The 27398-nt window shown below is 34.2% G+C and overlaps 4 protein-coding genes across 7 annotated transcripts in view; 2 read left to right on the top strand and 2 right to left on the bottom strand.

The window, feature by feature from the left end:
• Positions 1-590: 590 nt before the first annotated feature.
• LOC115451740 (NAD(P)H-hydrate epimerase) lies at positions 591-2508 on the bottom strand. Of its 2 annotated transcripts, none has more exons than XM_030180115.2 (4): positions 2267-2508; positions 1924-2126; positions 1405-1728; positions 591-1025 (listed from the first exon to the last, which is right to left on the bottom strand). In XM_030180115.2, exons 1-4 carry the CDS (start codon positions 2300-2302, stop codon positions 791-793), a joined length of 798 nt encoding a protein of 265 aa, XP_030035975.1. In that variant the 5' UTR covers positions 2303-2508; the 3' UTR covers positions 591-790. The 2 variants fall into 2 exon arrangements, with proteins under 2 accessions (XP_030035975.1, XP_030035976.1); XM_030180116.2 differs by having other exon boundaries at positions 2251-2504.
• A 317-nt stretch (positions 2509-2825) lies between these two features.
• Positions 2826-7657, top strand: LOC115451739 (transmembrane protein 115). The gene is made up of 4 exons (XM_030180114.2): positions 2826-3358; positions 4792-4987; positions 5161-5337; positions 5668-7657. Exons 1-4 carry the CDS (start codon positions 2848-2850, stop codon positions 5900-5902), a joined length of 1119 nt encoding a protein of 372 aa, XP_030035974.1. The 5' UTR covers positions 2826-2847; the 3' UTR covers positions 5903-7657.
• On the bottom strand, positions 6263-14318 carry LOC115451738 (E3 ubiquitin-protein ligase Hakai). 3 transcript variants are annotated; one of them, XM_030180112.2, is made up of 8 exons: positions 13862-14318; positions 11809-11996; positions 11605-11679; positions 11190-11291; positions 10773-10883; positions 10474-10656; positions 10052-10208; positions 6263-9957 (listed from the first exon to the last, which is right to left on the bottom strand). In XM_030180112.2, exons 1-8 carry the CDS (start codon positions 14070-14072, stop codon positions 9785-9787), a joined length of 1200 nt encoding a protein of 399 aa, XP_030035972.1. In that variant the 5' UTR covers positions 14073-14318; the 3' UTR covers positions 6263-9784. The 3 variants fall into 3 exon arrangements, with proteins under 3 accessions (XP_030035972.1, XP_030035973.1, XP_037299122.1); XM_030180113.2 differs by lacking the exon at positions 13862-14318 and adding an exon at positions 12251-12726; XM_037443225.1 differs by lacking the exon at positions 13862-14318 and adding an exon at positions 12114-12242.
• Positions 14319-14812: 494 nt separating this feature from the next.
• The window catches only part of LOC115451742 (MAP kinase-interacting serine/threonine-protein kinase 1), a 100879-nt gene continuing 88293 nt past the window's right edge, over positions 14813-27398 (top strand). The window contains exon 1 of the mRNA XM_030180118.2: positions 14813-14840. Within this exon, the coding sequence (XP_030035978.1) occupies positions 14828-14840 (13 nt within the window). The 5' untranslated portion in view covers positions 14813-14827. The remainder of the gene's footprint in view (positions 14841-27398) is intronic.

The following is a 27398-nucleotide window of genomic DNA, read 5'->3' as shown; positions in this document are numbered from 1 at the left end:
ATATAGCCTATAGCACTCCACGAATAAAGGGCTATCCAACACAAAAGAATTTTTCAGTTTGGACCGGTAGTTCCTAAGATTAGCCATTACTGCCCCGCTCCTATTGGGTATAGCGTGATGATATATAGCCTATAGCACTCCACGAACAAAGGGCTATCCAACGCAAAAAGAATTTTTCAATTTGGACTGGTAGTTCCTGAGATTAGCGCGTTCAAACAAACAAACAAACAAACAAACAAACAAACAAACAAACAAACAAACAAACAAACAAACAAACAAACTCTTCAGCTTTATATAATAGTATAGATTATAAAAATTTACTGTCTGGGTGGCGTAGTTGTAATTGTACACAGTACGAGTACGACTACCGCGCTGAGATCCTGAGTTCAAATCCCGGGTCGGGCCAAAAAAATTGTGACTGAGTTTTTACATCTTTAAAATTACTCAGTCGCAGTTCGGAGTCGGGAAGTTAGCGGTGTGATGCCCCCGTGCCACGGAAAGCACGTAAAGCCGTTAGTCCTATTCCAGGTCTCTATCTGGTCATGTCGAATTGCCGTCTCACCGGACTATAAGAGTGAAGGAATTGAGAGTGCATCTGTGTATTGCATCACACACTTGTGCACTATAGTATCTCCCGCGTGCTTGGCTGATCTCCGTTGAGATTGGCCGCCATGGCCGAACCTCGGTTAGGAATCACCACCACCATATTATAAAAATCAACTTTATGATCTCTTAACTAATTAACATGAATATACATTATATTTTTACTTTCCCATGTTCTTCCTATATTTTAACAAGATAACTGCACAACTTGCTCTTGTTCTAGATATGGCGGTAAGTTTAATTTATATTTGGTGATTATTCCTAGGGGCAAAAATCGTCCCCCTAAATAATGTTTAGCATCTCCTAGGAATTCAGGCTTAGCACATAATTTTGGAGCAGACAGAGAGATTAACAGGGCTGGTTTTAATGCCCTGTCAGTATTTGGCCCATTCTCTACATCCCAACCACTTGGTATATCCACACTGCAATAAAAAATTCAAGTATTAAAGCTATGCTTATCTGGTTTCACTGCAACTTAAATGGGCATGCTTATCTATCTTATAATAAAAAAAATAATTATTGGTATGTTTGTTGCTCTGTATCTAGCATTCATGACAGTGGTTTTTGTGGTCTTCTATTTGAAAATATATATGGGTATGATTTTTCATGTTGTGTATGAAATTTATAGTATTAAGAAATTTCCTAATAAACCAATGTATTTGCATAAGTTATAAACATTATGCAGTAAAGTTCCTAGAATTGTGTGTGTCATCCTCCACAGTAAATAATTTCATACATTGATAAAGCTTATTGTGTATTTATTATGTACAGCAAAATAATAAATATATAACTTTACTATACCTGCATACAGGTAACCCAGAATCCAATAAAGCATCCAAAGCAGGTTTCAATTCATCCCTGACAGGTGGTTTGAAACTGAACCCAAACAGTGCATCAACAAGGATGTTATAATCATTGATCAAATCTTTAGGATGTGGTAATTGCTCCACAATGTCAACTCCAAAATTTTTACATTGATGAAGTAAATTTTCATAGAGTGGCCTAGGTGTACGTTTTGGATAATGTACAGCAACTTTGTAACCAAAAAGTTTCATGTGTCTGGCTGCAACTAAACCATCACCTCCATTGTTCCCAGGACCACATACAATTAATGATGACTTGTATCTGTAATTTTATATTCCCATCAGAACACTTTTTGAAATGCCCATTTTTCAGCAAGTGTTTTTTTTGCTACTAGAACAGGGTATAACACTTATTATGTATATGTAATATGTATTACTCATAATTTACAAAAAAGTAAATCAAAGATTGTAAATATTTTAGTACCTTAAAATTGTACCTAATAGAAAAATTACTCACAGAGAAGGGGGATAAACTTTAGCCACAGCCATTGCGACACTCAAACCAGCCAACTCCATCAGCTGATCTACACTAAATTTATACTCATTAAACAGATCTTGGTCCAGTGCCACTGCTTCAGACTGGTTGAGATATCTTATTGAACTAGAGGAACATTGTTTTCCAGTCATTATGCCTCCACCGAATACGTTTCCCACACGTAACTGCAATCAATTATACTAGTTTTTAAGCAAGGATTACTCTAACCAGTTTCCTCAAATTTTGATACTACAGCCATGAGTGACTAATGAACACAGTGTTCAGGGAGTGCAGTTTTTGTATTATTACCTACAACCAGACTCACCAACAAAGCGCTCCCAAACAACCTGAATAATAACATTTATACACAAGTTTTTATAACTATAAACAGGTGTTCAAAGTTTAAATCCTTCGTTTTAAATGTTATAAAAGATAGAATGCAGATATTATTGTTATATGTAATGTTTAATGTACTAGGTTATCACTAAACTTTTCGCTGAACAAATATTTTTTTTATTACTTTTTATCATAAAGATCGTCTATTTGACTTTCATCTTTAAATATCAAAGTATTTTTAGTGTCTTGGAGATCCGGCTAAGTTCAAAGACCATGCTGCCAATTTTTGATATCAAACAGATATACAATACAAGATCGTGATTACACATGAATGGTAATAATGAAGGTAATTTGATAAAATAAATTATAAATATAAGTATACAAAAAAAAAATTGAATACGGTAACTAGAGCTTAAGTCTTATCTCATTAAATTCTTATTGTTACTGCAAATAGCCGTGATTGTTTTAATTTTCTGCGTAAGCTATAATTTTGAGACGAAGCTGTCACTTTGACAACGACAATTGACAAGTGACAACATTGTTTTGTCAGTTTAATCATCCGTCACAAAAATGGCTGCGCTCAGGGTGTTCAGTCGTAATTTGCCATATTTACGACAACAATTTGCCGCTTTATTAGGGAACACGTCACCTTCAGTAAAGTTCATTTGTGTAGTTGTAATAATAGGCTATATATTGTCGTTCTCCGATGACGTTGTGGACGTTCTGAGTGTGACGCCAGGCTATCTATTGCCACCTTCGTTCCAACTGTGGTCTACTTTCACGTTCTGGTTTCTGGAAATCCACTTGTGGGAGGTGATCATTGACATAGTGACTGTTGGGCTGTGCGGGAAGCTAATCGAGCCACTATGGGGTCAGATGGAGATGATGAAATTCTTTGTGTTGACGAACGTCGGCGTAGCTTTTTTGACGACGTTTTACTATTTAGTAATATTTGCGTGTACTAAGCAGACGTCGTACTTATTTGATATACACGTACATGGGCTGGCGGGTTACCTGGCCGCGGTGAGTGTTGCAGTCAAGCAGATTATGCCCGACCATCTGCTGATAAGAACACCATTAGGTGCGAAATGTTTGATAAGTATTTAATAATAATATAATGTTATTGAATTTTTCGATATAGTGACTGTTGTTGCTTAACATGTGACTGAGAATATTTATCATTGAACAGTTACTTGCCTCAGAAACATTAAACATGTTTGCGCTTAAAGAAGACTCATTTGAATAATAATACACTTATTCATATTATATGAAAACTAAAGTATAATATATTTGTAATATGTATGTAAGTCTGTATGAGTTGAGTGTCAGACAAAAATTAACAATAAAAACATTGCCCAACTTGGTAATGAACTCAGAATTCCAGAACTTACAACCTGTAAAGATGGCTACCAGATTATCATATTTCCTGCGTGACATTAGTTAGTGCCAGATGATTCCTGAATATCCAGCTTGGATGCTTTTTATTTTGCCCAATATTGAACAGCCTCAGTTCTGAGAGTATTGACTACCTCTCTTACTGAAATTCAAGCCATTGCATTTTACTCAATACAAGGTATTGAACATGGTTCTGCCTGCAGTAAAATTCCTTTCTGAAATAGAACTCCCAGTGTGCATTTTTCAGTTCTAAAATTATTTTAATCTAGGGCTTGATCTATCTCCAGATACTGATATCTATATTCATGCAGAAGATCTAACAGTCAAACATTTTCATTGTACACATGTATTAAAAAACCATATACAATTATTAACCTTTATCAAAACACACTCACAACCACATACAAATAACACGCTGAATATATTACAGGATTAAAATTTCTTTGGAGGCAATAAATATATCATTTAGGTGCTTCAGATTCATTTTATAGTTTACTAGCGACCCGCCCCGGCTTCGCATGCTTGCAATGCTGATACTAAATACACCACAGAAAAAAAATGATAATTAACGACATCACATTAGAAACCTCAAAAATAACAGTATTTCTCCACTATTTAATGGATGTTATTATACATATAAACCTTTCTCTTGAATCACTCTATCTATTAAAAAAAAATGCATAAAAATCTGTTGCATAGTTTTAAAGATTAAAGCATACAAAGGGACATAGGGACAGAGAAAGCACCTTTGTTTTATACTATGTAGTGATATTCAATTGATATTTTCTAAATATGATCAGAAAATTGTACCAGTAAAATTAAATTTTTAACCTTTTTTTAGTTAATTTATTTCTTTTTTTTTTATTGCTTCTTGAATGACTAGACAAGCTTGCTGTTCACCTGATGGTAAACGACCCACCCATAAACAGTAGAAACACCATGCTCCTACAAAACACCTTGTACTTTTTTTCATGTATGTTAGAGAAAATATAATTTGCTGACAGCAAAGTTTCCATGTCTGTCTAGAGTCTAGTAATATTATATGAGCACAGATAACAAGCAACTACATATAATATAATCAAGATATAAATTGACATGAAGTGGATTTGTTAATTTTAGGCAAGTTAACCAACCGATCCCTGCCCTTGCTCCTTCTGATTGTTGCGATAATACTATGGGCTATTGGAGCACTTGAGGGCACATATCCATGCATGTGGGGCAGTGGCACCATCCTCTCATGGATATACCTCAGGTTTTGGCAAAGGCACAGCAGTGGGACCAGAGGTGACATGGCAGATAACTTCAGTTTTGATAAGTGAGTGTTTTGTCATATTATTTGTAAATAATATATAATCGTACCTGCATATACAATGGCCTAGAAGTGATAAGTAGATGTTAAGCAGTTAAGACGTACATGGTAAATATGTAATCCAACTTGTTTTAAAAACAGCCTTGCCAATATTATGTTTTGTTATCATCCTTCACCAGCTTTTTCCCAACGGTACTGCAGCCTGTTGTACGTGGAATACTTGGTCCTCCACACCGGTGTCTTATAAGAATGGGCCTCTGTTCCCCGAGCCCTCGTCGTGTTCATCTCGCCCTGAGTCCTAGAGGTGTCACCATATCTATGCCTGGTGTGGAACCGCAAGACATGGAGCGGCGAAGGTAATGTTTTAAAAGTGATTGAATATCCAGCACAATAGTTTTTTGTTTAGATTTTGTTGTGGAAGATGTTTGTAGATAACATTATACTTGTTGGATAAATGGCTTTAAGGTATTAATTTCCATTAATGATTGAATTTCCTGTAATTATGGTTGATTAATAAGTAATTAATCTGTAAGAAATGTGATTACTGGGGTACTTTGGTTAGATAAGATAATCCATTAAGAATCAAAATTATCTTGTATCATAACCTTTTTTCCAACGATGTTCTGTCATCCGCGAAACAACGAAATTAGTATGCTATTTAACAATACAATACTATTTCTTAACAGGCAAATCGCGCTCAAGGCTTTGAGCGAGAGATTATCCAAAACGTCCGAGCAGACGAGACAGAAGAACTTATCGACCAAAGTAAACATGGACGCAGTGAGGAAGATGCAGTCGTCGCAAGTGATACCGCAGTTCTCCGAGCCTGAGACGAGTAAGGGTCCCGCGGCGGCGCCCGCCGAGGCGACACTCGTGGATATCGGCACGGACCCCGCTCCGCCCACCACCAAACAGTCATGATCCTCGCGGAGCCAATCATGACGTCGGAACCAGATTACCAACAATAGACAACGCGTTATTAGATATTTTGATCATAGCTCTCCAAAATTAGAGGTAAGCGTAGATTGCTGGGACAGAAAGAAAGCAATCTGATTGTCTATTTCAAGAATGCACCTAATTGTATTGTATTGTGCAAATGCACATACATGCAGTATGCGACGATTGTTGTTTGTGTTACGCGATATCTATTGGAGGTAATTTAAATAATAAGGCTGTTCACAGAACCAATGTAGAAACAGGAATGGTTGTTGTGCGTGTGATCACATCACAAACTTAGGAAGCTGTAGGTTTCATTTTATGAGAATAAAATAATATAATGTATTTGAATCAATTTCCTATTTAATTCTTTTGTTCTTAAATAGTTTTTCCTAAACTTGTACCTAACATGTTAATTTTATGTATACTATGTTCGTATGACTGGTAATATACTGGATTTTTAAGGACGCATTTCCACTGAAACTGAACAGAGTGAGTGCGGAGATGAGATGAGCTGGAATATTCAAATAATATCATTGTAATAAAACATCTCATCTCCAGTAGAAATGCAGTACTTATTTACATTTGTTTCTGATTGAATTGTAAATACCAAGGTGTCCTATCTGCAATATTCTCTTTAAAGACCAGATTAAAGTTAGATAGAAGAGTTAAAGCCTCTTTGACTATTTCTATTCTAAAGACCATTCATGCATTAACATTTTTTTTTGAAAATGTAGCGATTTCAGACATTAAATATCTATCAATGTTTATCATTTGGGTTCAAAAAATATTTATGTAATGAATAATGGGTTTTCATTGTTAACACTTTGTTCCATTTTCTGATTTATTGATAACACTTCCTTGTATTATATTTAATCTATGACATTTTATTAATATAAAACCGTTTACTACAAACATTTCTTAAGGTGATTAATAATGTTTAGGTTTAGTGGATTGTCGGAATATGTGGTGGCTAAGCAGAAAATACTTTTCATGTCTAACAACAGCCTGGTAGGGTTTGGCTAAGTGCAAACACCACAGACCTAAAAAGCCCAGAAAGCCATAAAATCAAGCAATGTCTTGGCAGTATTCTCCCAGGAAATGCATGCCAGGATAATAGGCAATGCTATTCAACAACAAATCGTATTCCATAGTGATGGTCAACTCTAATATCTTAAATTTATTATTATTTCACAACAGCAGTCAGTCTCCTCACTGCCTAAACCTGATATGGCTGTTTGAGCTTAAACATTATCTTATAATATAGTATAAAAATGTACACAGTATTTATGTCATTGAAACATTGTAGAGGAAGCGATCGTGTTACGCTGCAGGGTGATTTTCAATTGTTTACAGGCGCCTGCGCAATGTCCATTTTCGTCAACAACATGATTTAGTACTGTGTTGTTTTTATACTGTGTTTATTTCCCACGATAGCATAAAACCTTAGTATAATAAGTTAACAAAATACATAACCAATGTTTGTGAAACTACAGAATTTCTGCAGTGGCACTGTGAATGTATACAGGAATAGTATTTATTTTTGTTTAAATAAATCCAATATCTTTACAGTATGTTTATAGTTGAATGTATGGTGTATGTATTACAAAAAGGGAAATATTTTTTGCAAATTTTAATGCATTTGTTGATTGTATCTAGTTGAAATGTGTGAGTGATGTGAGATATTGTAAATATAAATGATATTGATTATAGTTATAAATAAATAATAAACAATCTTGATCTGGAGATATTTATTTTTCATGACCAACATGATCATGTTAAAAAACAACAATTATTGCTGCCAGATATTTTTATATGTATATTTATAAACATATATTTAAGGAAAAAACATTTATTTATATTCTATTTAGTAAAAGAAAACCTATATTTATAGTAATATTTCACAAAATATATGAGAATATAATGTTGGAAACTATCTATAACATGTCGCCTCGCGGCCACAATACGTTATCTGTACTAAATATTTACAACATAATAATGGAGTCGCTTATCAACTAGAAAAGTCGGAAATTCGGACAAAAAATCAGCCTTCACTCATAATTTATAAAAAACATACGACCGACATTAAGTAAAAAGAGGTAATCGTAAAACCACAATGTAAGAATTGCACTGTTTACAGAAGGAGTAGTAGACAATGTAACTATACAAAAATAATTAAGTATGCGCAAAAAGACGGAGTTTAACAATAAATATAAAATTCAAATCACTTGTCATTTGCAATACTATATTCGATTTATCTCTTATTATTGTAACACAAGGCCTTTCATTCTTTTTCCACTGTCAGTAACCACTACACTACATGGCAGAAAATGCTTTCACTCCAATTTTACCCAAATCTATCAAATATAAAAGTTCTAAGAAATATTTTTCTATGCAATGAAGATACGCCAATATAACCGCATGTACGCTTATAATAGTGAAATATATCCAAAGGTGCGAATTTTAATAACACATCTAAGGTTCGGGGTAATTTCATGACATAAGGAACAATCACTTTATAGAGTATATGAATTATAATCAAAGAATGTAATAATTTTATAAACACTAGTTACACAGCTTAAGTACAACTAATGGCCATAATGATTCGTCTGTTATAGTGATGATAATAACAAATAAAGCTAAATGTTGTGGCTCATGTCTCATGGTAACTGGGTTTTTTGGTGTTATGTATAGAGGGATAGTAACATTTGTAAGTTTTACTTACATAAGTCACTCACGTCAAGTACTATTTACCTAACAAACATGTCAGTATATCGGGGTTTTTTGTGCTACATAAAATTTATAGTAACATTTTAAAGTTTTAATTAAATTACATGTTACTCACGCAAAATATTTATGTAAGTAAAACTAACCAATGTAACACCAGCCTAACAATGTATAACCTAAAAGTAAATTGTAATGTATATAATATATCTTACAGTATCAAAATTGGAAGTGACGCAAGTGAACTGCGACTTGGGGTTGAAACAATTGACTCCTTGTACCAGAAATATAGTTTTCCTCTCTAACATACTATACAGGGTCGTTTTGACGTAATGTAACTGATGTAATATCGACGGTTAGCGGCCTAATAGACTTGAGCGACATTGAGTTTTATGTATATTTGAAATGAGGTAATTTTTCTCCGATTTTTAAACCAAGCCTAATTTTTCGAAGAAACATGTCGCTTAAATCTATTATTCTTCCAACCTTAGATATGATATTATGGAGTTATTTTAAACCAAACATATAAAATAGAAGAATTGTAAAAATACGCTTAGTGTGTCGCAAGAATAAAATTTTGTGGAAGAAGAGAAGAGTGTCAGGTGACATGAGAAAATGAATTGCCTACGAATTGAAATATCCGCCATGCCATTACGACGCGACCGTTTTTTTAACCTTTGCGCCCACTAGTGATACCATAGGTATTTGAGATTCATTTTTTACTTCATGTTTCAACCAATTTTCAACCTGCATTTATTTTATAAAGATTTATTGTTTTAAATATTTGCTGTAAAGTAGGTAATGTATAAAAATATTTCGTGAAGTTATATCATTGAATCCACTACGAATATAATATTTTCACATTAATTAAACATTCGAAGAACGATTTCCTGTTTTGGCAATAATAATAAGGATAAAAGTAAATTTTACATAAAATACTTTTTTGGTATTTAGTGTCTGTTTTCGTCTGCACAACATAAACTGCGATATAAAAGCATTTTCTGCACTACGTACGGGCCGGCACATACTGACACAGTATTTAGATTTAAAGAGTTCCCAAGTAATTGGCCGTCGTAGGTGTAGCGGTAAGTCTGCCGGTGACTACCTACGGTAGCGTCGTGGCTACCTGTAGTAGCGGTGGGGCTACCTGTAGTAGTGGTGCTGCGACTGTGGCGGCGGCGGCGGCCACTGCACGGCCGCGCTGTGTGCTGGGTACGACTCCGGCCACGAGCGCGCGCCCTCGCCCAGCGTGCCCGAGCCCAGCCCCAGCGGCGAAGGAATCGGACCTCCTGATACCGTGCTTGTCATACTGGTACCTGCAAGATAACAAATAATTATCGATAACATCAATACTATTTAAGAGTTTTCAGTGGTAACAAATCTGTGCGTGAATATATCTTAAGCTGTTACCCGGTTGATGGTGATAGTTGGGCGGTGGTGCAGAGTACACGGGCGCGGGCGCGTAGTACCCGGGTGCGGCTACGGACAACGGCAGCACGCCGACACCGCTCACGCCCGGCACGCTGCCTACAGACGACGACACCGGCGCGCCCACACCCGCCGTAGCCTGGAGGTCATAGTAAAAAGATTAATTACAATGGTTACACAGATACTAATATTAGATTAAGAGAGTTGTTGTAATGCGCAATTCGTTAGAAAATCGCTCTAATGTTAAAATATTTTTGTTCATATTTTATATCATGTTTCAATTTTTACTTTTTCGTTCATGTTGTATAAATGAGAACTATGATATAGTGGTCATAAAGCTTATTGTTACATTAAATTAATGTGACCAGTATCCGAAATGGGCCATGTCAGCTTGGTGTACTCACAGGGTAGTAATTGTAGTAGTTGTGCGCGTCGGGTTGGTCCTGTATGGGCACGGTGATGAGGTTGGAGCGCGCGGTGCGGGCGCGCTCGCCGGCGGGCGCGGGGTGCGCGGCGTGCGGCGCGTGCGGTGCGTGCGCGCCGTGCGCTAGCCCGTGCCCGCGCGGGTCGCTCGACGAAGCCGACATCTGACACACACGTCACGTGTGGATTATACAGCTCATACAATTCACTTAAACATTTCTTTTCTCATAGCCTTAACGATACTCCAAATCAAAATTAATAAATATCTGAGGTTGCTTACAGTCAAAGGTTTAACAACAGCAACCGAACTTGAAGGCGGCTCAACATCTTGCTTGCTCTCACTATTGCCTGACGAAACATGTCTGTGGTTTATGTGAGCTTGCAGATCTCTCTGGAAATTTATATGAATGTTATAAACCTTTGGAAAACCCAGAAATGTTATAGATTATATATTGTCTGGTATTAATGATGTCATTATAGATTAGCTACAAAAATTATAATCTACAATTAAACTAAAAAAGTAACTACAATTAATTTAAAAAAGTTAAAGATAATAAAAGTACACAAAATATAATTGTGTGAGCTGATTTGTTACATACCATTTTTCTTATATTTTTATAAGACATATTTGAAATTTCTAATAATTGTTCAAATCATTAGGTATATTTTTTTAAATTATTATTATGTAATTGTGTACCTGTGACAGGTAAGTTCTTCTACAGCCTGAGTTCCCGTAGCGCGTGCCTGAGTGGGTACACATGAACACTGTGCCTAAACCTGTTTGTTCCACTCGCAGCACCTGAAAGATGTAGATAGTGTCTCATTTAATACATAATAATGTTGATATGTTTATAAATATTCGACAATAAAAATATTATTTATTTTTATGTGAGTTACAGACCAAGAACTAAGCAACAAAAGCTTAGCTTTTATAGTTGGGATTTTGCTTCATACTTGAGTATAGATCAGAGATTGTGTAAAGGATAAAATTTACTATGATTGCTGTGTAATTCTCTTAGATATGCAAGGTAAATCGTAGTATGCATCTGCTATAACAATAACTTTTCTGCATAGCACATAGCAGAACATGATTTTATTATGATATGTATTACCTTTTCTCTACACCTGGGACAATGGGTGTGATCTGCTCTAGCACAGGACAAACAGAACACATGTTTGCATGGTATCTGAAATAAAGCGAGACAAACTTAATAAATATATGACAAATAAATTGTGTTCTCTGTAGCATAAGTTCATAGTCTAAGAATTTATTCAATAATCTACAAATTGCTATTTATTAAATTTTATATTCTCACCATTCTTCCATATATAAGTATAGGCTTGGAACATGTATCACAGCAATATATCATAGGGTTGAGCACTTTCTCTCCGATGAGCGTGGCTCTGTGGCTCCAGTCGAGTCGCAGCATGGGCTCTGGAGGACCGCGCTGGAGCGTCGTGAACACCGGCGCCTCTAACTGCGATATGTCTTGCGGCACTTCCACTTTAAAACCAAGGAACTTATATTGTAGTTATAAATGTACCAAAAATGAAAAGGGCATAAAGGGCTATGAATTTTATGTATGGTAAACACTCAAACAGATGGAAAAATGATAATTACACATGGATTTTGTTAACCTATACAAATATGAGTCTTGCAACATTGTAATCAGTAAAGTCTTAATGTTACACAATAAATATGGCTACATTAATGAAATCTCAAAAATTTTAAAGAAACACATCTGTCACATCACTTACTCAGCAACACTTGCATAACAGAGAGCACTTATTTATAATGATGTGAGCATACATGAGTGTGTGGTATGTGATAAGTGGCCACACAACGCTATCACTTGCTGATAATAATGTTGATAATTAAATTTATTGGACATAAATTTGTTTACATTTTGTGTTTGGAGCGCTTCATTTACATGTTACATGGGTAGTCAGTTTAAGTGATTTCATTTTGAGTTTATTTTCTATCATTGTACACAATTATATTGACAGTTCTTTTTTAAATATAAAAATGTTCAGATATTTAAGTGGACAAACATCCATTTTCTATATCTTATAATACAAAATTAGAAATGATGTTTATTATTGCATTAAAAACTTATGTAACCCCAAATCTATTTCAAATTGTAGCCAACAATAATATATGAAGGGACCTACATAGTTCTTACCATAATGTTTTGTAAAGTCACCGCAATTACTATATTATAAATGATGTGTATAGTGCAGCAAACAAACTAATTTTCCATATTAAAAATAAATCTCAATAGCAACAACTATTAAGCAGTATAATATTGAGAAGTGTTTTTTGGTAAATAAACAGTCCAGAATAAAGCTAATTCAAATCCTTATTTCAATGCTTTTTATTTTTTTGTGCAAATATACTATTTGATATATCATTTATTGCATTGAAATTTAAAATAGAGTCCTTCATAATACATTATTATTTATTTACAATACTAGTTTATTTTTTGGTTAAATATATTTTGCTTTTACATTTTTCTGTATACATAATCAAATTTTAATAAGGCAATTGATTGATGGAAATAACACTATTTCTATCATACAAGGATTCTATTTTCACTCCTAACTAAAACAATTGACTGGAATCATGAACATGACAAGAAAACTATATCAGAATTTAACACATGACCTTTAAATGTGGTTTTAAGGTTTACAACTATTGCCTTTGACCATATTTTATAATTAACAGTTACATGGCAATATTTTTATTATATAATGTGTTACACTATGGTATTTGTAAAACAGATATTCAATGAAACACACACTTGAGCCTAGATGGTTATTTTGTAATCAATAACCATGCAATATGCATTTTTTTTTCAGACTTTTCATAATATTGTTATTAGAGTATTACACAATCAGTGGCATATGCAACAGTTGCATTTTAAAATGTGTACTCTATAAATTCATAGTTATTAGGTAACCACTAAGATTAGCAGCACATAATTTATTTTAAATCAAACTGTGCTCAAGTATCACACACACTTGTAAATTAAATAATCATTATTAAATATAGCAGACAAGAAGAAAGAATATAGAAGTTGTATTATAGCCAGTATCAGTAATGTAATAAGTCTTATTGACCTTACCAGATACTATTTTTCTGGTACATGTAAGTTTAAGTGTTTACTTACACTGACCTTTAAAAGAACCAAAATAGGAAAATTATTAAGTCAAAATTGCATAAAGCAATTAATACGAGTACATTTAAAATTAATAGCTCCATATTTGTATGTTGTTAAAAAACTTGATACACAATGTTCTACCTTATTAGTTTTTATGCATATGTATAGAGGTTTATATTTTTTAAACGAGAAAAACATATATACATACATTTAACTGGCTCGACTTGCTCAGGTTCTTCTTTTACATTCTCAACAACAGGTTCCTCCTGCTCCTGCGACGTTTCTTCCACCGAGCAATCTTCTTCGTCACTTGACATTACTTTAGGCACTTTTTTACCGCGACCCCTACCTCTACCTCTTCCTCTGCCACGGCCACGACCGCGACCTCTACCACGAGAATTTCTCTTTTCACTATTCATTGTCACTACAAATTGCACAAACTTATTCTAACCTATACTAAAGTCAATCGCGTCAGTAAAAGTTTACAGGCATGAAAGCAATTAAACATGTTTAATGTACGAAAGAACATTCATAATATAATATTTAGGGTTTAATTTATCATATTAAAGGGAAGAATTAATGGAGTTATCACAAAATTCAGAAGAATTTACTATCGTCACAAACAGCGGTTCATTGATTTCGCTTTAGTGATGTACTGTACACAATACGCATTCTCACTGTCACTGGGAATCGATTTTAATCTACTAATTTACCGGTTTTTAAATAATATAAGCACAGTATTATGATGAAATAAATAATCATTCGTTCTTATTTTACAAATATAAATCACAAAATTATGTTTAGTATTAATTAATAAAGGTTTTTATTTTAGATAAATTTTATTTAGCATGTAAAGACCATTGTTTAGAAACGATATAAGTATCCATATTGTATCAAAAACGAACGTCCCTAATTCAAATTTCAAAACGTTATATGTCAAAACAAACTTAAAATGGTAGTAAATTCAAATTTTTATGGATAGAAAAGGGTAAAAATCCTTTTTTAATAAGATCTAATACCCAATGTAATATAATTAATGTATTTAAGTGTTGTACAAATTAACGAATGACTTAAGTGACACAAATAAAACTACTTTATGTGTACATAAGCCTATTTTCAGGGAAAACAGCGTTTTCTTCGACGCCGTGAAGATGTGTTTTAATGGAGGAGAAAAATGAATATTTTCCGTAAGTACATACCTACCTACATTTATTATTGTAACAGATACCTACCTAATATTTTGTCCGAGAAGTAAGGATTTTTTTATAAACAAATCTTGCACTAACAAGGTAGGTACTTACTTAATATTATGCTGTATTAAGTACCGATTAATAATTTTAACGGATTACCCTTATCAACAAATTTATAAGAACTTGACTGCGAAACTATTATTTTCAATATTTTTCTTCAAAACCTTCGGATTATTTACTTACCAATATAAAAAAAAAAAAATATTAAAAGAAACAATTACCAACTCGTGAACTTACCATACATTTTACGTCTTGACTAATCAGAGTAGATAGGTGATTATATTCAGGAAAAACAATGCCCACAAGTAAGTTTTAGTTTGACAAAGTAACTTGTATTTAACGCTAGATGGCGTTGCATGCAACATTTACAAAGTAAGACTATGTATCTTAAGAGATTGCAATCTCTATACCTAAGTACCATTTTGTGTTGTTAGGCTTCAACATGAACATGTTAACTATTTGAACATTATGATTTATGATAAACGCGGTACAGTGCGGCTGCTCTGATATGAATGTTTTAAAGTTAAGAGTGGCGATGACGCAATTGTTTCAAAGGCTAGCGGGTGACAAGGGATGTACTCGTACGGGGCGGGTGTTGCGCTATAACTTCGGCCCAGCCAACTATTTGACCGTATTGAACAACTTGTACCGTGAACATTAAAGTCTTAAAGCTTGTAATCTTCCGAGCCCTTTTCACAATAACGAGACCGTGTCTGTAAAGGTGAAACTTTAACAAATCTCTTTCTGCACGCTGTTTGAGATCGACATGCCAGAACTTTTGTGGATGAGTGGGTGGCAAACCGCTTTCTTAGTTGTTTGGTTCGTGTTTTGTAACAATACTTTTTACCTAATTGGGTATTTTCACCAGATCGATCTTGTAGAAGTTTGTTTTAAATACATTACCTATTATACTAGTTCCAAATTATGATAGGTCTTCATAGACAAGTTTTAAGTAGGTACAAGTATTTACGTGTGTTTTCAAAAGGTTTTCCTTAATTATTTATAGAGATAACAACTAGTTTATGGTTTCTGTTCTAAATAGTAAAATCCTTCCCCAGAATTCAAGCTACAGTTTGTATTTTTCCTTTAAAGAGGCCTAAATATAATATTCTATTTCAGGACTGGGTCTAATTATGTGCCTAATTTTATTCAAACCCTTTTCTGCATTTATCTGTAAGAAAAATCCAAACTTTTCATAAACTGTCGCCATTATAATAACTTCATAGTAGAAAGTACTATAGAAACATTAGTATTAAGGATCAGATTAATACAAACGTAATTTCATGTCCAAGGGAGAAGTATCGAATTGGCTTATCTCGGCAGCCCGTAGCATTCCCTGCTGAGCTATCGAAGCAATCATTACATCACAAGACACATTCGCGACCAAAAAAAATGGACAAGAAAGTTTTAATAGGTATAAAACTTGTGATGAGCGACTCTGACACGAAATTTTCATATTGCACGATAATTTTTCATAGCATATTCATGCTAATAAAAACCAAATAGTTAACTTATCACTGATCTAAAAGAATCTTGAATGCTTTGCCTTCATTAAAAGTAAGGAATAGGGAATAGGGTGTGGAGCTATATATTGCGCGCTTAGAGATTTCTGTTACTTACCTATTTCAATTAGTGTTACCCCTAAATAGCTGATTCATTCTGTTATGGAACTAAATACATATTATCGCGACGGTAGCTCTGTACTTATTTTATCCACGTGAAAATATCTCTGCGGCGCATTAAATTCTAGCAATAATCAATCCTTGATGCACTTTTTTTCCTTCAGTGCAACAGAACATGCAGATATCAACGTGATACGAGTCAGACATTTTTATAATAAATGCATGCACATATAAAACGCACCGTTTAACGTGTAACACGATGCATGTTATTACGCAAGTGCGCAGTTAGTGAGGTGGGGAGGACGCCTGGTCGGCTGGTCGCTGCTCGCTGGCAACATAACGCGGTCACGGCCGGTTGTCGCACCGCGGCTGACGCGGCGATGTCGCGGGTGGATGCGGCAAGGGCTCGATGACTACGCGATCTAGCTCCGCAATTGCTAGGGTTGCTAATCGTGCTGTATAAAGGGTTTAAATAATGGCGTTCGTTGCAAAAAGTTGGATTCGGAGACAAGTTATACGTTTGCAACTTTATTAGTTATCGTTCGAGTACGGTAAAGATGTGTATTCGATTAGGCGCCTTCTTTTGAAGATTTGATTCGTACGTTAGACTGTCATAGTTGGTTGTCATTAGTCTGGTCAAATTTATCAATGGTTCTATTTTTAAAAAAACGTCCGATGGTAATTGAATATAATTATTAATTATTCTGGCGTCTGTATTGTCGCGGATATAGATCGTTTGCCAGATCGACATCATGCGTGATATGCCAAAAATATGTTTATTTATCTTCCATTAACTCAATGTGTGGATGCTATAGGTGCATCAGTCATCAAGTCACACGAGGCATTTATTTACGTAGGTCATCAAACTTGTAAATAATTATGATATTCTGTTATGTCGCTCAAACTTTTATTAAGTAACATAATATAATAATATTTTGACAATTTATGTCACGCATTCTATTAAAAATGTTAACAGGATCTGTAGAAATAAATCCTCAAAGTAGAACTCCTCATTCCTATCTCGAGGTTGACGTTGATTTAGACCTGCAAAAATTCATGTTGTATGATAAGACATATTTTTTTTTCATATTAAGGCATATGAAGTGTATTTTATTTGTATTAACTATCATAAAAAAAGTGCTATGATACGATATTGTCATTATTTACATTCTTCCCATTTGCCAGATTAGACCAGCTTGGCTGACTCGTTTCCTCGAGGCGATCGACCTCTATCTCTATTATTTAAAACTATAAATTGTTCTTTTAAATTTATCTGCATCTTCTCAGAAATAATCGTCCAAAGTATTAAGTATTAAGTATCGTACAAATGTAATAAAATGAATAATATTTTAGGGCATTTAATTTGTAATACTAAACTATATACATATTTTATTAAATTGTGGTTTTATCTGAAATATTATAATCATATTATCATAATGTTGTGTACAAAATATTATATTCCATAACAGTTTAAATAACTCAATAACCGGTATTAGATTGCACACTCGTAATGACATCCGCTACTTCCGTAGCTTATTAGTCCATTGAAATGTTACATTTTTAGGCCTTACCTTGCGTTTTTTAGAGGACGCAATTTTATTTTTTTGAAGTGTAGGGGGGGTCAGTTTAAAGCTAAAACCAAGTTTGTGACAAGCCGACAACTGCGGGTTTGTGTTGTACGTAATGAGAGTACAAAAAAAAGTATTATGAACCTTATAAACACACGTTCTGATGACGTTGCAATAGACATTGCTTAACATTGAATTTCTTAACATTTTCGCTTATAACTTTTTAATTTATAGTTCTACGACAAAAAGTTACTGAACCAAAGTTGTAGATAATTTAATTTGCAACAAAAAATTTCTATATTTTTTTTTGTCAGATAAATAGTTTAAGAGATACATCGTAAAAACCATTTCAACCCTTATTTTCAAGATGGCGGCCGTGGGACAAGGGTGGCGACCCCACAAACTTGGTTTTAGCTTTACACTGACCCGCCCTACACTTCAAAAAAATAAAATTGCGTCCTCTAAAAAACGCAACCCCAAATGTAACTTTTCAATGGACTATATAAATAAATTAAAGAAATAAAAATAATAGTTTATGTAGGATATAAAACGATTCTCAAATAAACACCTAATTTAACCAAATGTTTCAATTTAACTGTAATAAAGTAAATTATACCTAGTATTACAAGCCACTTTATGTAATGTAGCGGAAATATATTTTTATAAAATATTGTGTAATTGCGTGGGCCGCTAATGATGATGGTTGAACAGCCCATGGCCAACGAATATTCCATATTTCTTCTAATCTGCGAAATGGGAGTGACCTCCAACACAACTGCGACACTTAAACACTAGTATGTTGTAAAATAAAAATAAATTTTGGCAAACATTAGCAACTTCCTTGAATCATTAGAATTTTGCTATGACGTCTTGTTACAATTCTTAGAAAACCACACGGTAGTATATTTTACAGAAGAAAAACTGACGAAAAAAAATATGTCTATCAAAGTTCGGCAGGGTTGTTGTTGTAGCTCTTGGATGATGCAATTGTTTTCTCAACAACATAAAATATTTCAAAATTATCATATTGTGGTTGTTTTCAAGTCACTTAGTGACATATTTTTTTTTTAAGGTTGTGTTTATACACCTAAAAATAAAAAGATATTACAATTATTTTCCTAGATAAAAACAGAAATAATTTCTAAGGTACATACTAAATGAAAGTTGTGGTGTAAATACAATTGCGTAAATAGATTCGTAATTTCGTTATTTTTTTGTTAAGTAGACAGAACAAATAATAAAGTGGGTCACCAGAGGGTAAGTGATCGTTGCCGCCCATAATCATCCACATCCACAGCACCAGAGGAATCGTCAATGCGTTGCTGGCCATAAAAGGTTGCGAATTATTGATAATGTAATAAAAGTAAAGATTGTTAAATACTACTTGTATTAACCATTTTAAGGCCACGTTTTAGATATTTATTGTCAAATTTATTTATATAATTTTACTAAAACGTAAAAGTGCGTATAAATAATTGACAAAGAAACTCACAACAGTACTGTCAATAAAAACATCCATTCTGCTCTCTATGTAAAGATCTGGACTATGAAAACATAAGCTCTGTAAGAAGATAATATGTTGGTTGGCATTGAGGACTCAATCAACGTGGGTATCTCAATGTGTTGCAGTGAACATATGTCTCACGGTAATGGACCATGATTATAAATCATGTTTCTGTCACCGAGCAGCTCCGGTCTGTTTATCTTTCTATGACACGTTTAATAAATCGTCGTAAAGGCTTGAACGAATCACATGCCGCCTTCATTCTGAAGACGAGTACGATCTCTTAATATATTGTGTAAGAAAATAAACAATATTCCCTGTCTTTTTATTTGCTATTATAAATCTTCAGCATAAGGTTCACTGTCTTACAAATTTTCAACCATGTTGCAGAAAAGATTTGGGTTATTTAATAATACAGGCATGAGGTGACCAACCGTAAATCCTAATTGAAGGAAACAATTTGTATCAAACGTATATTCTAATTATGTTTAATATTTAGCTCTTGTACTTTATTGTGGAGTAAAAAAAGATAAGTTAATGTTTAGTTATCTTTGCAAATAGCTGTTATATTGAAGTGCAGCCCTCTCTCATGCCCTCGATAAACGTTCGAGGGTCGCGTCTGGACGTTTGTAGAGGCCTGAAGTTCACGACCGTCCAACCTATTGTTTATTCGTTCTTCCATTGTCGTCTAATTAGAGCTTGGTCGCCGCTGGTTATATTTGCACGGCTAATTTCTTATCGCAAAAGTGCAGTTTTATAGTGTAAGTATGTCAAGTTTTAATAAGTGCTATCGATAGTACTAAAGGTCGTCTACAAGTAAAAATGGTATAATATAACGGAAAAATACAGAAAAGTATTCATGGCATGTTGTCTGCAAATTGTTCATATATTTAATTTATGTTTGGTCACGTCGTTTTACAATATTATAGATTTAGCAAATTAACTATTTATCGCATCATTGGCCTAGTTTACGTAGACTACGAATCGTGACGTGTAGGTTTAGTCTACAGCTTGAGGCTATGTTGGTCCCCGAGCATGTATTTTTATTTAATTTTGTTATAGTCTGGTGTTTATGGCAGTGGCGAACTTAGGGGTTGACGAACGGGTCGACGGCTCTGGGCCTCGTGCTGAGAAGGAGCACTAAGACAAAACAATTACACTTCTTAGGCTATCGGGTATAAAACCACGCAAAGATATTATTTCGTTCAGAGTCCTGCATCCGTTAAGGCCGCTTAAGCTGAATATACTCTTAATATACCATAGAAATGCTGTGTGTAAGTAACCACGTTTATTTTGATACATTTTAAGGTTGTTATTTCGAGAGTATCGTACGGATAAGTCCTTCTAGCTTTAAGGGAACACAAACCATTCATTGATCTTCCTTCATATACATATCGCATACGTCAACTTAATCAATTATGCATAACTTGTATGTTTCGGATCTTTTTCAATTAAACATAACATCTTTTGTTTTTATTTATTTCTCATACCTAATCGGTGTTCATATTGGTATGTGTGAATTGTTTTATGCGAAGGTTACAAAATGTGTTGTATCGAAATTTCGTGCCTTCAAATTGTGACATTATCTTGGCATGAAAGATCAACAAGAGATATTAATCGTTTGCTTTAGTTAATGATGTTCAAATATAATCAGTCAATACTGATGTCATGACGAAAAAAATTGTATTACGACGTTTGCTTGCGGTTTTATGTTGCACTTTTGAAATCCATCAAAATTTATTAGTAGAGTCATAAAGAAAATACTTCTAGGTTTCCCAAGCGAAATGGCGCGCTAATCGTCCTTTTAAAAGCTATTTTTTGGAAATTTATAATACAAATTATTGAAAATTAATTTAACATCTTATTTCTACAATATGTTATTTTTACTTTGGTTGTAATTTTTTTGTTATGATGTGGATATTATTTCATTAATTTCCAAAAATGCCACCAAAACTGTTGATTCTGCGCATCTTCTTCAAAAGTCCACGTAACTTTAATTTGCAATTAAAACTAATACGATAGTCAGTCAGTGTAGACTGCCAAAATGTGGCGAATATCAGAAGACGCGTCGACTCTAGATAGTTAACAATATAAATGAATTATGTACACTATCGGTCTAGTGTAGTTAGTCATTATGCCATGCCAATAAAAAAGTTAGGCATTTGCCATCAGGTGACCTATTTGTTCGTTTGTCTCCGTTATTTACAAAAAATAAGTTCATTATTATCTTTTTGCTTGCTCTGTGAGTCACGAACGTACAATGAAGTAGTTTTAAACACGCTCATGTTTTTTTTCCATCAACCGTATTCGAGCTGTAATCGAATACGTCAATATCCCCCAGTGGTGGAGGCACGTGGACAGCAACGGGACACTCGTGTGCGTATTGCTTTGTATTTTCCATTATAAAACGTTTCATCAAATATGTAAAGTGGTATTCCTTTGCAAATTTACTCTCAGCATCGTTGGTCAATTGGTGACGTTATTGTTTATAGTCTTTGCACAGTACATAAATGTCGTTACTTATGGCTTAAGGATGTTTTTTGTGTATGCGACTGCAGAGCCCTGGTGGAAAGTTGGGAAGGATATCTGGGAAAGGAAGTATGGGGGAAGGAGAAGGAACCCCTTAGTATCGGAGAAGGGGAGAAGGCCAGGAAATGTTCGCAAGCCCTCATAGGCCTGAATGTAAATTTGGTTACCATGAGGTATTCTCACTTAACTGCATGGGTGTGCATTCGGTATGGAGACCGAGCGCACAAGAATTTCCCTGAAGGGGGGAGGGGGGGGGGGGTTGGTCAGCTTAATAATGTTGGAGTATTTGCTAGTGATTCTGGAATTACATTTCAAATTTATTTTCAGGGAGATGTCAGAAATGTGCATAGTAACCGCGTCACAAAATAGTAGTGTGAGTATTGTCGCGTATGACTTGGATCATATTGAAAATATCTCAATTATTGGGCAATACGTGACTCAGCTATTGTGTGCTTATGCAGGCATTTATGTTAATTAACGCAGTACAGTGTCGTGTAATATTTTGAAATTCAATGAGTTGCTTCTGATTATTGGCAAAAATAATTTGCCAGTCATTGTTTTGTTGGATTATGGAATGGTCTATTCAAGTTAATTTATGAAAGCAAACTGCTCAAGGTAGTATAATGAAAGCAAAACAAATAATTACGAATAACAAATACAGGATAATTTACTACGCAATTGTAAAACATAATTAGTTTGGCTGAATTGGTTTGGTGCAGAATCACATAGACGGGTACATCCATTTTCAAGTGTAAATTACTGTATTTTCATTAGAAACTACAAGAGTCAGTAAGGTTAGAACTCGATCTTTGATCTCTTGATGGGTCGGGATGAGGTTTCACTAGATAGTAAACACTAAAGAATATAATTAAACGAGAAAATATCTCGAAACAAGCTATTCAAATCTAGTGTTAGTCCATTGAAATGTTACATTTTTTAGGCCTTACCTTGCGTTTTTTAGAGGACGCAATTTTATTTTTTTGAAGTGTAGGGGGGGTCAGTCTAAAGCTAAAACCAAGTTTGTGTGGTCGCCACCCTTGTCCCACGGCCGCCATCTTGAAAATAGGAGTTGAAATGGTTTTTACGATGTATCTCTTAAACTATTTATCTGACAAAAAAGATGTATAAATATTTTTTGTTACAAATTAAATTCTCTACAACTTTGGTCTAGTAACTTTTGTCGTAGAACTATAAATAAAAAAGTTATAAGCGAAAATGTTAAGAAATTCAATGTTAAGCAATGTCCATTGCAACGTCATCAGAACGTGTGTTTATAAGGTTCATAATACTTTTTTTGTACTCTCATTAATACCCAAATACCCAAGGGACCATTAGGGAATAAAAGAACATCTGCCTGCTATTATTATTATTTCTAACCTCTCTTATTGTAAGAATAGCTGATAATATTGTGTTGAAGTTGTCGTTCAACTTATATCTTTTAGTTGTGCTACATATTTCTGTACGTGCGGATGTATTTTATTCTGTTTTTAATTGTGAAGACGATTTCGAATGATTTTAGACACGATTTTAACTTTAGTGAAAACTACTATTTTTTTTATTAGCATTTTGACTTTTAAAAGACTTTTAAAAGTCAAAATGCTAATAAAAAACTTACTTACGACAACTTCAACACAATATTATCAGCTATTCTTACAATAATAGAGGTTAGAAATAATAATAATAATAGCAGGCAGATGTTCTTTTGTTCCCTAATGGTCCCGTGGGTATTTGGGTATTAATGAGAGTACAAAAAAAGTATTATGAACCTTATAAACACACGTTCTGATGACGTTGCAATGGACATTGCTTAACATTGAATTTCTTAACATTTTCGCTTATAACTTTTTTATTTATAGTTCTACGACAAAAGTTACTAGACCAAAGTTGTAGAGAATTTAATTTGCAACAAAAAAATATTTGTACATCTTTTTTGTCAGATAAATAGTTTAAGAGATACATCGTAAAAATCATTTCAACCCCTATTTTCAAGATGGCGGCCGTGGGACAAGGGTGGCGACCCCACAAACTTGGTTTTAGCTTTAGACTGACCCCCCCTACACATCAAAAAAATAAAATTGCGTCCTCTAAAAAACGCAACCCCAAATGTAACTTTTCAATGGACTATGTAACTGATAAAGGAATTGTGTTTTGACACAATGTCACTGTTATACGGACATAAAATCTGTACAGCACATCCCCACTTTCCAAACTTGAAAATATGCACTTGCCTTATTTTAAAATCAACTTTGAAACAGTTTACATGAAGGTTTATTTTTTCTAAATATATTTTAATGCTATGTATTAAATAATGTGCAATAATAAAATTGGCAAATAGTCTATTTATATTTAATATCCATCTAGCAGTGTCGTAACAAGCAATTCAGCGTTGTTATTGTTCCAATTACTTAGGTTTACAAAACTATTTTATTTTTGTGCTTAAATGCACAATAAATTTGTTTAGTAAGTTAGTTGAAACCGTATTATGTACGCCGTTTTGTCCACCATTTATTCATCGTTTAATATTGTTGAGTAGGTTTACCCTCCACGTTGCAGTAGATTTTAATGTTAGCCTTTGTTAAACACGAATAAAACAGTTTACACAAATGTTTCACACTTGTATATTTGTAAGCAACCAAAGGAGATAGTTAAGCGATTAAAAACAAAAACTATTTAAAAACATCTTCTACAAGGACGTCCCAAGATCATATAGAATTTATATTCGTTCAAATTCCATTAGTCACTACAAAGACGTTATTGTGTGCACGTATTGAATTAATTAAATGTCGGTTATTTGAATTAACTTGTCCGAGCCGCGGTAACGCTTCATAGGTACATCTATTGTACTGTTTACCTTCGTGACCAAGTATAACTATGGCCTTTAAAACTGGGGCAGTAACCTATTCCCTTAATTTAAAATTCAAACAGACTCCGCGACATGCAAACATTTAAATTTTCTGTGCAACAAACGGTTCACCGACAGAAGCTGATTTAATAAAGCGCAGTTTGTTTGTTTCCTTCATTTGTGAATGTTTCGAGATGTTCTAACCTTTTAGCGTTCACATTTCCACGATAACGGTTGTATCGAATATTTACCCGAAGTGTAAAGTTATTATTGATTTGCTGCGACCGCCCTCAGCGACGCATATTATGTCGCAATTTCTGATGCAATAACCTCACTGATTTTCTTTACCCCTGTAATTGCTATCAATTGCTTATTAAAATCCAAATATATCTCGTTATGGTATTTATTGTTTACCTTTTTGTATTGGTCGTTTAAAAACCTATAATATATGAATTCGATTAAATCTATATTGTTTATTGTTACCTCACTTTTATCAGGTTTCGAGCCTTGGCCTGAATTGAAATTATTTTCTTTTGCTGATATTAATTTTGGTTTACAGTCAATTTATTTTGTGTATTGCGTTATTATTTCGTACATTCACATCATATTTCAATGATTCCGTGCTTGTTATGCTTGTTAAATATTTGGTTGACAGACATTGAGGCAGTTGACAAAATGAATTACGATACTGCGTTGGGATTTTCTATAACAAATTAATCTTAACGAGAGAAAGTAATTACTAATTGTTTAAAGTTATGTACCAAGTCGAAATAAGATTTTTATAAAATATGCAAACTATTTTTAAAATCACGTGTATCGCGAACATACCTATACGTTATCATGGTACATAAGTAGTACAAGTGGATTCAATATTTACAATCCGCATCCGAAATCAATAGTCCGTGTGGCATTGACCTACTGTGTTATTTTGATTTTAATATTCAGATTATTTGCGAATCGCTCGCTGTCGTCAAGGAATCTTGTTGATAAAGTTAATGTTTCCATTCGGTTTCTGGTGTTTACCCGAATGTTAGACATTGAATTAATCATAATTATTGTAAAATATAGATAGATATTGTAACTTTTCGGACGACCTACACTTCAGTCCTCCCCGTGACCATGAAGTTTGCAAAGTCTTCGAAAGGTCGGGAGAAAATTATAAAATAAAACCGCGAACAAATATTTTATTCCGATGTTACTATCTTAGTTATTTCATTGTTACACATGCAATAACTGTATTTTGGTGCCGTATTAAATTGGTTTTGTGATTATTATGGCATTGGCAATATGTATTCAATTTAAAAATTGCCCTAGTATAAAATGTGTAAATCTTTAGATATATTATTCAGTCAAATATAGTCCTATAATCTATACTATTATATAAAGCTGAAGAGTTTGTTTGTTTGTTTGTTTGAACGCGCTAATCTCAGGAACTACCGGTCCAAACTTAAAAATTCTTTTTGCGTTGGATAGCCCTATGTTCGTGGAGTGCTATAGGCTATATATCATCACGCTATACCCAATAGGAGCGGAGCAGTAATGCCTAATCTCAGGAACTACCGGTCCCAACTGAAAAATTCTTTTTGCGTTGGATAGCCCTTTGTTCGTGGAGTGCTATAGGCTATATATCATCATGCTATATCCAATAGGAGCGGAGCAGTAATGGCTAATCTCAGGAACTACCGGTCCAAACTGAAAATTTTTTTTTGCGTTGGATAGCTTTTTGTTCGTGGAGTGCTATAGGCTATATATCATCACGCTATACCCAATAGGAGCAGAGCAGTAATGGCTAATCTCAGGAACTACCGGTTCGAACTAAAAAAAATCATTTTGTATTGGATAGCCCTTTGTTCGTGAAGTGCTATAGGCTATATATCATCACGCTATGACCAATAGGAGCAGAACAGTAATGGCTAATCTCAGAAACTAGGAGTTTGAACTGAATAATTCTTTTTGTGTTGGATAGCCCTTTGTTCCTGGAATGCTATAGGCTATATATATCATCACGCTATGCCCAATAGGAGCGGAGCAGTAATCGCTAATCTCAGGAACTACCGGTTCGAACTGAAAAAATATTTTTGTGTTGGATAGCCCTTTGTTCCTGGAGTGCTATAGGTTATATATCGTCACGCTATGACCAATAGGAGCGGAGCAGTAAGCATGAAGCATGATGCAAAAACGGGGACAATTTATTAGTTTTGAGAGCTTCTGTTGCGTGCGCTGCGTAAACGGTTAAAGTTATGCAACAATAATGTATGACGGGATTGTTCCTCTTAAAAAGTTCTACAAAAATATATCATAAAACAAAAGTCCCCCGCTGCATCGGTCTGCCCGAACGTGTTAAACTCAAAAACTACCCAACGTATTAGGATAAAATTTGGTATGGAGACAGTTTGAGACCCTGGGAAGAACATAGGCTCCCGGGAAAAT

Source organism: Manduca sexta, chromosome 26 (genome assembly GCF_014839805.1).
Source record: "Manduca sexta isolate Smith_Timp_Sample1 chromosome 26, JHU_Msex_v1.0, whole genome shotgun sequence".
Classification (NCBI taxonomy): domain Eukaryota; kingdom Metazoa; phylum Arthropoda; class Insecta; order Lepidoptera; family Sphingidae; genus Manduca; species Manduca sexta.
Note: the sequence above shows the minus strand (reverse complement) of the source record. Positions and strands in the feature narration are given on the sequence as shown.

Bases quoted from the DNA above. Each gene is read 5' to 3' on its own strand.
- LOC115451738 (XM_030180112.2), bottom strand. From the start codon at position 14,072: ATGAATAGTGAAAAGAGAAATTCTCGTGGTAGAGGTCGCGGTCGTGGC. The intron at 11,997-13,861 runs GTATGTATATAT...TTGGTTTTAAAG, and splicing joins GCAAGTCGAGCCAGTTAAAT to TGGAAGTGCCGCAAGACATA. The intron at 9,958-10,051 runs GTAACAGCTTAA...GTTATCTTGCAG, and splicing joins CAACTATCACCATCAACCGG to GTACCAGTATGACAAGCACG.
- LOC115451740 (XM_030180115.2), bottom strand. From the start codon at position 2,302: ATGTTATTATTCAGGTTGTTTGGGAGCGCTTTGTTG. The intron at 2,127-2,266 runs GTGAGTCTGGTT...AATTGATTGCAG, and splicing joins TGTTTGGGAGCGCTTTGTTG to TTACGTGTGGGAAACGTATT. The intron at 1,729-1,923 runs GTGAGTAATTTT...ATAAAATTACAG, and splicing joins AAAGTTTATCCCCCTTCTCT to ATACAAGTCATCATTAATTG.
- LOC115451739 (XM_030180114.2), top strand. From the start codon at position 2,848: ATGGCTGCGCTCAGGGTGTTCAGTCGTAATTTGCCATATTTACGACAA. The intron at 4,988-5,160 runs GTGAGTGTTTTG...ATCCTTCACCAG, and splicing joins GATAACTTCAGTTTTGATAA to CTTTTTCCCAACGGTACTGC. The intron at 5,338-5,667 runs GTAATGTTTTAA...ATTTCTTAACAG, and splicing joins CAAGACATGGAGCGGCGAAG to GCAAATCGCGCTCAAGGCTT.